The sequence below is a fragment of the Arvicanthis niloticus genome, chromosome 22, assembly GCF_011762505.2.
Source record: "Arvicanthis niloticus isolate mArvNil1 chromosome 22, mArvNil1.pat.X, whole genome shotgun sequence".
In the NCBI taxonomy this organism is placed as follows: domain Eukaryota; kingdom Metazoa; phylum Chordata; class Mammalia; order Rodentia; family Muridae; genus Arvicanthis; species Arvicanthis niloticus.
This window is the reverse complement of record NC_133429.1, coordinates 1,975,225-1,984,478: the sequence shown is the minus strand read 5'-3', so window position 1 is coordinate 1,984,478 and position 9,254 is coordinate 1,975,225. Positions and strand designations below refer to the sequence as shown.

The 9,254-nt window shown below is 55.1% G+C and overlaps 1 protein-coding gene across 9 annotated transcripts in view; it reads right to left on the bottom strand.

Annotated features, from left to right (window-relative positions):
• Atp8b3 (ATPase phospholipid transporting 8B3) overlaps positions 1-8,188 on the bottom strand; it is a 22,942-nt gene extending 14,754 nt beyond the window's left edge. For 2 of the 9 annotated variants that reach the window (XM_076919416.1, XM_076919424.1), the window contains exons 1-9: positions 7,125-7,273; positions 5,973-6,028; positions 5,528-5,619; positions 4,533-4,646; positions 3,674-3,772; positions 3,414-3,475; positions 2,455-2,527; positions 2,307-2,377; positions 1,907-1,989 (exon numbers count right to left, since the gene is read on the bottom strand). In XM_076919416.1, the coding sequence (XP_076775531.1) occupies positions 1,907-1,989; positions 2,307-2,377; positions 2,455-2,527; positions 3,414-3,475; positions 3,674-3,772; positions 4,533-4,646; positions 5,528-5,619; positions 5,973-6,028; positions 7,125-7,213 (739 nt within the window). In that variant the 5' untranslated portion in view covers positions 7,214-7,273. Of the gene's footprint in view, positions 1-1,906; positions 1,990-2,306; positions 2,378-2,454; positions 2,528-3,413; positions 3,476-3,673; positions 3,773-4,532; positions 4,647-5,527; positions 5,620-5,972; positions 6,029-6,582; positions 6,734-7,124; positions 7,274-7,876 lie in introns of those variants that run through there. The other 7 variants (XM_076919420.1, XM_076919418.1, XM_076919417.1 and 4 more) reach the window with 7 other exon arrangements.
• Between the last annotated feature and the right edge of the window lie 1,066 nt (positions 8,189-9,254).

The window sequence follows — 9,254 nt, the reverse complement described above, 5'->3', positions numbered from 1 at the left end:
CAGCTTCCTCCGAAAGGCTCCGAAATCAACCAGTAATGGCCTTGGGGTTTTCCCATGACTGTCCTTGTAATCCAGCCCCCATCCCTCCCTCCCTAGCCTCCTCCCTGTGGTTGAATCTTGGATGGAGGTTGCTGGGATGTTCCCGCCTCCGATGACATCTGTCTGTGAGCTCCCTCCAAGGACATCCGTGACCTGCACTGGCCTGCAGAGAGAAGATCTGCAGGGGGCAGGAAGGCGGCTGTTCTATCCAACTCCGTAGCCAGTGTTGGCTGCAACTTGTGAAGTCTGATGCGCAGGGAGCGTTTATTTTAGGAGTATTTAAGCATGCCACAGTATGGTGGAAACGTGTTCTGACAGCAGAGCATGCATTAAGCGCCTTGGGGAACAAGCAAGGCCTGCACTGAAAGTGTGTGGAGAACATAAAGATGAACTCTATACAGTGACCAAGGAAAGTGTTACAGTGCGGGTCTGGAGAAGGATCTGCGTGTTTTCTGGCCACACAGGACAAAGGTCAATAGTTGGTGAGCATGTCTGCTCCCAGCCTTCCAGACAGAGAACAGATACTGCATCCCTTCCCTGTGTGCTTAACACCCCAGCTTGCCCTGGCCCTTCTCTGTGCCTCCTACACCCCACCATGCAATGAACCCATGGCCTGGCTTAGCTCCCAGCACATAGTGTGTGCTCATTTAGGGCATCAGGCAGGAAGGAGGAAGCACCAGAGCAGGATGTGTGTGAGGGCTGCGCAGGTCAGCCCGTGCCTTCCATCAGCTTCCTGACCCGTGGGTCTCCTCAGAAGGACAGTGTTGCCTTTTGCTGAAAGGCTGGGTAGCCAACAAGTCAGGACCCCAAGAGATTGTCCATGCTGAAAATCCTGGGGTGTCTGGGTTCCAGGAAAAGTGCTGAACTCAGAGCCCCTGCCTGTCCTTTGCCTGACTGCCCCTGCCACGGGTCACGAGACAGGACCCTGTGCTCTCAGGACAGCAGAGGATCACAGCCGGCTGCCTTCCGCCAGAGCCAACCATCCTCAGATTTATCTTTTCTATATTTTGTTGATTTTTTTTTTTTTTACTTTTTTTTTTTTTGAGACAGAATTTCTCTATGTAGCCATGACTGCCCTGGACTCACTCTGCAATCCAGGCTGGACTCAAACTCACAGAGATCTGTCTGCCTCTGTTATCTGAGTGCTGGGCTAAGACATGTGTCTAGCCATTTTGTTGATTCTTAAAAAGAGCTTAAAATTCTAATTACATGTCTTATACAGGTGTGTACACATGTATGCCAGAGCCTGTGGAGCCAGCGTTACATCTCTCTAGCCCTCAAATCTGTGATCCTCCTGCCTCAGTTTCCTGAGTGCTAGAATCCTTGTAATCTAAGGAGAATTAGAAAAGCAGAGTTGAGGGCTGGAGAGATGGCTCAGCGGTTAAGAGCACTGGCTGCTCTTCTAGAGGTCATGAGTTCAATTCCCAGCACCCACATGGTGGCTCACAACCATCTGTAATTAGATTTGATGCCTTCTTCACAATAAATAAATAAATCTTTTAAAAAAATAAAGAAAGAAAAAAAGAAAAGCAGAGTTGTGAGAGCCAATGGGCCATGGTTTGAAATGATGCATCTGTGTCCATGGCGCTGAGAGTATATCGCCTTTGCAATGAGACAGGAGAATACCTGTGTCTGCCTGCCAGGCCACAGCAAACAGTAACTATACTGCATGTGTGCCTTTCTGTGATAAAAAAGGAATTGCGGGCATGCAGGGTGCTGGGCAGGGGTCCCTTTCCGTGGCTGGCACAGATGCCACAAGCTGGCACAGGCTCAGGGCTTACACTGAGCTGTGCAGGGCTCCACCCACTATCCAGCTGACCCCAGCAAACGGAGGTGTGGCACACACAGGGCCCCTCCATTCTCTTACCCTGGAAGGAAGCCATCTTCTTTGGGCTGGTAAGCTCATGGTGTGTGACTGTCAGGGCCTGCCTGAACTTCAAGTTGGTCTCCCTGGGAACAAGAGGGGCACAAAAGGCCATGAAAATGTAGCTATGGATGACACCCTGAGGTGAGAAGCCATGCTTCTTCCAGGCCCTTGACTACCTTTGCTGAGCAAACAGAGGGGGGCAAGGCCCAGAGAGCTAGGGGGTCTTGTCTGAAGCCACACAGCACATCTGGCAAAGGGTCAAGGCTAGGCCCTGGCCTTCTTCCTGGGTACAGACACACGGGCACCTTGCAGGTTCGGCTGGACCGTGGCTGTCTCTATAGCCACAGGGGACACAGGGCCCTTTGACACCCGAGCCCCCAGGGACAACAAGGCTCCTTACCCGTCGATGTCTGCGGTCTCCACGTAGCACAGACTACTGGGCTCTGTGCTAGCCAGCAGGAGCAGGTCAGCCTGGGGTGGGGGAGGAGGAGTCAGGATTGCTGGAGGACCCTCCCCCAGGGGTGCTCTCGGTTAGGAGGTGGGCTCACCGGGACAATGCTGTCTTTGCTGAGACACACCACGTCCCCCACACAGAGATTCTTCCATTTCTTCCGCAGGAAACTAGGGGGGAATGTGACATCATGGCATGGCGTCTCCCCCAAATGTGACATCATGGCATGGCGTCTCCCCCAAATGTGACATCATGGCATGGCATCTCCCCCAAATGTGATATCATGGCATGGCATCTCCCCCAAATGACCTGCCTGCCATTGACCTGCGCCACCTGGGCCTGCGGTGGCCACCTCAGACCACTGCATCTGCTGTACCATTGTCTTGCAGGGCTCCACTCGGCAGCTGCTGCCTCCCCTGACCTCCTTATGTCCCAGAGGGTTCCTGTCACCATGCAGTGCTCCCCAGAGTGCCGACCCATATCCCTCTTAGCCTTTCCTTGAGGGGCTGAAATCCATACTCTACAGAGCTGTCTGTCAGGTCCCCAGACTCTTGGTCCCCAGCCCAAAGCCAACCCCCAGCAAGGTAGACAGCGGGACCCTGGCTCAGACTGGGCTGGGATGTACTTAGTGTGGGCTGTGGTTAAGCATTGCGCCAACTTGATTTAGGAGGAACTTCAACTGCGTAGCTGACTCCATCAGACTGGCCTGGGCAAGCCTATGGGCCAGTTTCTTGATAAGTGATTGATGTGGGAGGATCCTGCCCACTGTGGGCGGGGCCAGTCCTAGGCACTTGGTCCTGAGCTGTATAAGAAAGCAAGCAGGGTTCCCCCACAGCCGCGGCTTCAGCTCTGGCTTTGATCCTGCCCCAACTTCTCTCACTGTAGACTGTAAACTGTGATCTGAGAAACCCTTTCCTCCCGAGTTGTTTTTGGTTATGGTGTTTATCTCAGCAACAGAAAGCAAACTAGAACAGTGTAGCGCCTACTAGCCAGCCAGAGGCCTTCCCGATGTCCCCAGTTGTCTGCCCCCATCCCCATGCTGATCGCCAGCCTCACCTCTTCCCCCTCAGGATCTGGCAAGGCCTGTTGTTGATGATCTTGTCGCTCCTGTGTCGACCCTGGACCGACAGAATGAAGACCCCTGGTCCCTGTCCCCTCTCTGCCAGGTCCCTGCCCAGGTTCCTGCCCTCAGAGCCCAGCCCACAGTGAGTGTGGAGGCCAGCCCCCCCCCACCTGGATGTCCCTGGGCTCATACTCTGTTCCCAGTGTGTGGTCTGTGGACAGTTCCCCCCACACACACCCTAGTCACCACTCACAATGTCATCCACCAGGTCACGGGCAGCCCGGATCATAAGCAGGCAGACCAGAGGTGCAAACAGCGTGAACCAGGGCAATGTGGAGATCTCGGGGATGCTCTGTGGGAACCAGATGTCACAAGCTCCACCCTCCCCTCCTTTTTCAGACCTGACCCATCTACTGTCACCTCCAGGCCACCACCTGGCTTTCCCAGACTGCCACTGCTAAGTCTTCTGTAGACTGAGGCCAGGGGAGGGGAGGCTGGCTCTCTCCCCTAAACACAATAGGGGCTCAGTACATGTTTTGTAGCTTGTTGAGTGGAGGCAGGACAGACATGAAGTGCCAGGCCAGTGGGGTACTCCTGAGAGACTGCTCAAGCCGGGGACAGAGGCACGCCAGTGGAAGGCACACCCCTCAGGCCAGGCATCAACCAGGTGCCAGGAACTGGCCCAGTGGAGGGTGCCCACTCCCAGTCCCCAGCCATATGGGTCCAAGCGAGTCCTGTAGAGCCCTAGGACTCAGGAAGGCCATGCCTTCTGGTCGGCAGCCAGCATTTACTGAGCACTTGCTGAATAAAGACTTAAGGCAGAGTTGGCCTTACAAAGGCACTCAGGGAGTGTGCCCAATAAAAACCTCTCTCAGGCTTTGGGCACATATGAAGCACCTCCTGCATGCCAGGTACTAGGCGGCTAGCACAGGAGGGGGAGGTGAGAGGGATTTTAGGAAACCCATCACAGAGACAAGAGCACAAGAGTCTTCAGTAAGAAGCTACCAGGGTGCTCTGGAGACCCACCCACCCACAATAGATGGTGGCTGCTGTGACCCCGAGGCCCGCCCCGCCTGTCCACTAACCCCGCCCACCCTTTAAGCCCCGCCCACCTGCAGGATGATGATGAAAAGGAAATAGAGATTGGACACTCGATGGAACTGCTCGTACAGGTTCAGAGGCAGGAAGGAGAAGAAGTTGTATTTGGCAGTGTGGATGGCGTTGCTCTAGAACAAGAACCATCAGTTGCCATGCAGTGCTGCCCCGGTGCAGGAGCCCCCCGAGCCGGCCCTGCCCACGGCACCACGAGGTGTCAATAAACATACACCAAGCCAATACTGAATGCCCTGCAAGCCAGCATTTACTGAACACCTGCTGCTTGATGGAGCGCCAGCGGAATGCAAGGCCACCAGCAGGCATTAATTGAGGTTCTACTTAGAGCAAAGTCATGGAGCTGAGTGAGACAGCAAGAGATTGTGGGTATGCCTGCCGGGAGTCCTGCACTGTCGGCCGCTATGCCTGCCGGGAGTCCTGCACTGTCAGCCACCGAAGTAGCTCACAAAGAGGGAAAGTTAAGAGACATGGTGAGAATAGACATCACTTCATGTTTAAGAATGGCAGCAACCCCTGGTAGCACAGGCCTGTCATCCCAGCACACAGGAGGCTAAGGCAGAAGGATCCCACCTGGGTGACAGAAGGAATTCAAGGTCATCCTGTATTTTAGTAAAATATGTGCTGGGGGCGTGACTAGGAGTTGTAGCCCCGCCTTCAATCCCCCCCAGTGAGGGACCTGGGGGCGTGGTCAGAGAATGGAGCCTCTCCTCGGCCTTCAGGAGGTCTTTGGGTAATTCCTTCCTATTTCTGCAAAACTAAACTGGGCCTGCTACAGGCCGCTGATACAGGCGCTAGGGAACTTGAGGCAGGAGAATAAGTGCAGTCAAAGTTACTTAGTGAGATCTCATTTCAAAAAATAACTCCGAGAACTCTCAGGGTGGCTCCCCCACCCCCTACCCCCAAAGTTGCCCCCCACCAACTGGGGTCAGGCGCAGGGCGGGTGCCCCGGAGAGCAACTGTGCCGGGGCAGGGGCAGGGGCAGCGGGCGGCTCACCTTGTACTTCTTCCGCCTCCAGCACAGGAAGCCCTTCTTCTTGAACTGCTTGTGGTAGGCTCTGTCATTGGCCTTCACCTCCCAGGTGAACTCTGCGGGTAGACAGCGGGAGGTTGGAGCTGCTGGGGCTCAACCAGGGACAGCTGCCAGAGCGTTGCCCTGGAGCCTGAGGGCTAATAGGCCCCAAGGGCCCCAGGTACAGTAGATGCCCATGTAAAGCCAGGAACCTGGTAAACACGAGGACTGGACAAGGACACACTGCTGGGCCCAACCGGTCCCAGCACCGGGCTGTGGGCGGGAGGTGCGGTGACAGGTAGGTTCAGAGTGCGTTACCCGCAAGCCACCTCCTCTCAGAGAACAGGGACCCAGTCTCTAGTGAGGGCTGAGGGGCACCCCTCTGTCACCCCACTCTCCATCCTGCCATACCGGTGACACAGGACCGCACCTGTGTCTTTATCCTCGAGGTCCTCGCCAAGTTGAACATCCTCCATGCTGGTGGGGCTGTGGAGTCGGGAGAAAGATCCTAAGTCACAATCGCCCTGGCTTCCTGGTCCTGGATGGTGTCTTGTCACCACTCTCAAGGACCTTGAGGTTTGCTCTCTAAAATACTGCCTCAAAAGCCAATCACAAGGGAGGCTGGAGCCGGAGTATGGATGACTTCAAGTTCCAGCCTGGTCTGGGTGAGCAGCAAGACCCTGTCTTGGAATAAAATAAAGGCTAGGGTATAGCTTAGAGGCGCTATCTATCTATCTATCTATCTGTCATCTGTCATCGATCTGTCACCATCTCTCACCTCTCACGTTCACCCCAGCACTGCTCTCCGGGCTTTCAGGGTCTAGCCATTACATTCCCCATCTATAGCTGGTAACCCGGGGTGAGGAATCCCACCTCTGAGATGCTGTAGCCTCCAGCCCCAGTGTGGAAGCTGTGGCCAGCCCCTCCAGTCTCCTCTGTGCCCCTCCTGTTCCACCAGCTCCTGCAAGACACACCTAGCACCCCACACATGCTCAGTCCATGTTTGCTGACTGACCTCATGGAGCTGAGGGGTTGTATACCTGACAGCTCACAGCTGTTCTATATGACGAGCATGGAGCCATGTTAAAATAGATCTGGTGTGTTGACACATGCCTTTAATCCCAGCACTTGGGACACCGCATCAGTGGATCACTGTGAGTTCAAGGCCATTCTGGCCTACATAGTAAAACCCTGTCTCAAAAAAAAAGAAAAAAAAAAAAAGAAAAGAAAAAAGAAAAAGAAAAGGAAGAGAAAAAGAAGGAAGAAACAAAACTGTGGTCTTGGTCTGGCTTCAAGACTGCTAAGTGTAGTGACAGGGTCTCACTCTGCTGCTCTTCTCTTGAACCCATGACTCTCCGGCCCCAGCCTGCTGGAGTAGCTAGGATGGCAGAGGCGTGCTGCCATTCCTGGCTGGGTCTGGTAACTTGAGATGACATTGTGCCTGGTGACACTGGTCTTCCCTGCCCCCCTCCCCTGGCATATATTCATCTCCTACCCCACTTACCCCACCTATCCTCCAGCTTGCCCATATTCCCCCCACTGTCCACAGCACCCCGCCCTTCCTGATAGGTGCCTTCCTCACCCTCCAAATCTCACTCTGTACTTCCCAGACCGGCCCGTGGGAATCATGCGCCTCCTGAGAGCTTTCTGAGCAGCTGGGGTGTCCCCCATCTCGCCTCCGGTCACCTCTCTTCTAGAGCTTTCACTGTCTTAATGTCTGCTGAACCCACATCTCCCCCAGGACAAGGCTTGTTGGTGTCTGAGTCAGGTATTTCCCCAGGGCATCTTGGGGCCCCTCCTCCTCCTGCCTCAGCATCAGCTCCTGGTCTTGGGCCTTTACCTGATTGTCACATGAGGAGAGCTTGATTCTAGGGGACACTCTAGTCTAGTGGTTCTCAACCTTCCTAATGTCCCTTTAATAAAGTTCCTCGTGTTGTGGGGACCCCAACCACAAAATTGGTTTTGTTGCTATTTCATAACTGTAATTCTGCTACTGTCGTGCGGCACCATGTAAATATCTGTTTTTTCAGATGCTCTTAGGTGGCCCTGTGAAAGGATTGTTCGACCCCCAGGTTGAGAACTGCTGCTGCAGTCAGTGTTCCTACACACTCGCCAGACACCCCCCTTAACAGTGCCCTCCAGCGGCCACGACGTGTGCACAGCCCCAGTGAACTGTCGTGTTGGTAAGCCATCATCTCGGTGTCTGGTTTTATGAACTTCAAGGGGGCACCATCTCCTGCTTCCTGTGCTGACACCCCAGGCCCGAGACCCCCAGAGCCCAGAGAGGTCACAGTGGCGCCCAGGGATGCACAGCTCGTGAGCATCGGTGCTCACCTGAGAGGGCCGGGCTTGGTGGGGCCTGGCTGCCTAGGGCGGACCGCCAGCGGCGTCCAGAGCCGCCGATGTTGTGGAGCTGTTAGCCTGGTGCCAACGGGTCTGAAACGGGCGGCGCGGGCTCGTGGGGCGGAGCATTGCGAAGGGGGCGGGGCCTACCAGAGCCTTAAGGTCTGCAGCTTAAGGGTGGGGAGAAGGGTGGGACCAGGCGACAGGGGCGGGGCCTGGAGAAGGTGGGGCCTAGTTGAATGGCACGGAGGGTAAGGGTAGACTCTAACGTTGTGAGCATGGCTAGTTTCTAGGGGTGTGGTCGGGTCTCGTGGGCGAGGCCGTGTCTTATGAGCTAGGCGAGGCGGTTCCTGGCATTGTGGGCGTGGCCAACCTTATGCTACTGGCCTTGCTTATGGGTGGAGCAAGAATGAATTGTGCCACGCATCATGGGCGGAGACCAGGCGTCCAAGGGAGTCTATGCCACGCCTCGTGGGTGGTATTACATCTCATGGGTGGAGCTATATCTTGTGGGCGGAGGCATGAGTTATAGGCCAGGAAGCAAGGAGGGGATTTGGGTACAGGTAGAAAGGACAGGGAAGCCTTGGGAAGAGGGCATGCAGAGCAGGCAGGGGTCTGGAGTCTCTGCGGGGGGGAGGCCGAGATAAGGCCAGATGTAGAACTGAGAAAAACGGTGAAGTCATGATCCAGGGAGGCAAAATGCAAAATGGTGGAAAGGTACCAGACCAGAGCGGCTGGGGTATCAGGGAGGGCCCGGAGAAGGTGGGTCAGTAGTCTGAGTTGCATTCTGCAGGACAGGATTAGCGGTTCTAGATCATCTGCCCTCAAGCTTGATATGCAAGGGAGGGCAGATGATCTAGAACCCCTAATCCTCCACTGTCCACCTCCCGAGTGCCTGACAGGCATGGGCCACGTGGAACCCAGCATCTCAGGCCAGCAGTCTCTCGCTGAGCTACGCATTTGAGGCAAAGGGTCTTCCAAGCACACGAAGTACGGTATAATCCAGACCCAGACTGACTACAAGTCAGACTGGACATTGCTGAAGCCCAGAGGTGCCTTGTGAGACTTTGAGTAGGAAGGTTGCACACTAGTGAGCACGTTTGAGCCAGGACCTGTATTCAGCTCCTGTGTTTATCTCCTGTGCTCAAGTGTCTTCTGGGGAAGGGAGCCCACAAGGCACCAGTGGCCATGTTGAAGACCTGTGTACAGTGGATGTACTATATAACATTAGCCAGGGGAGCTGGGCCTGGCCAGGGTACGCCTTGAAGAGCCTGTGAGGAGGCACGGATCTGAGCTGGGATCCCATCAGCCCACCCCGCCTTCTCACCACCCTCCCTCTAACCTAGCCCTCATTGCTCATGTCCACCTC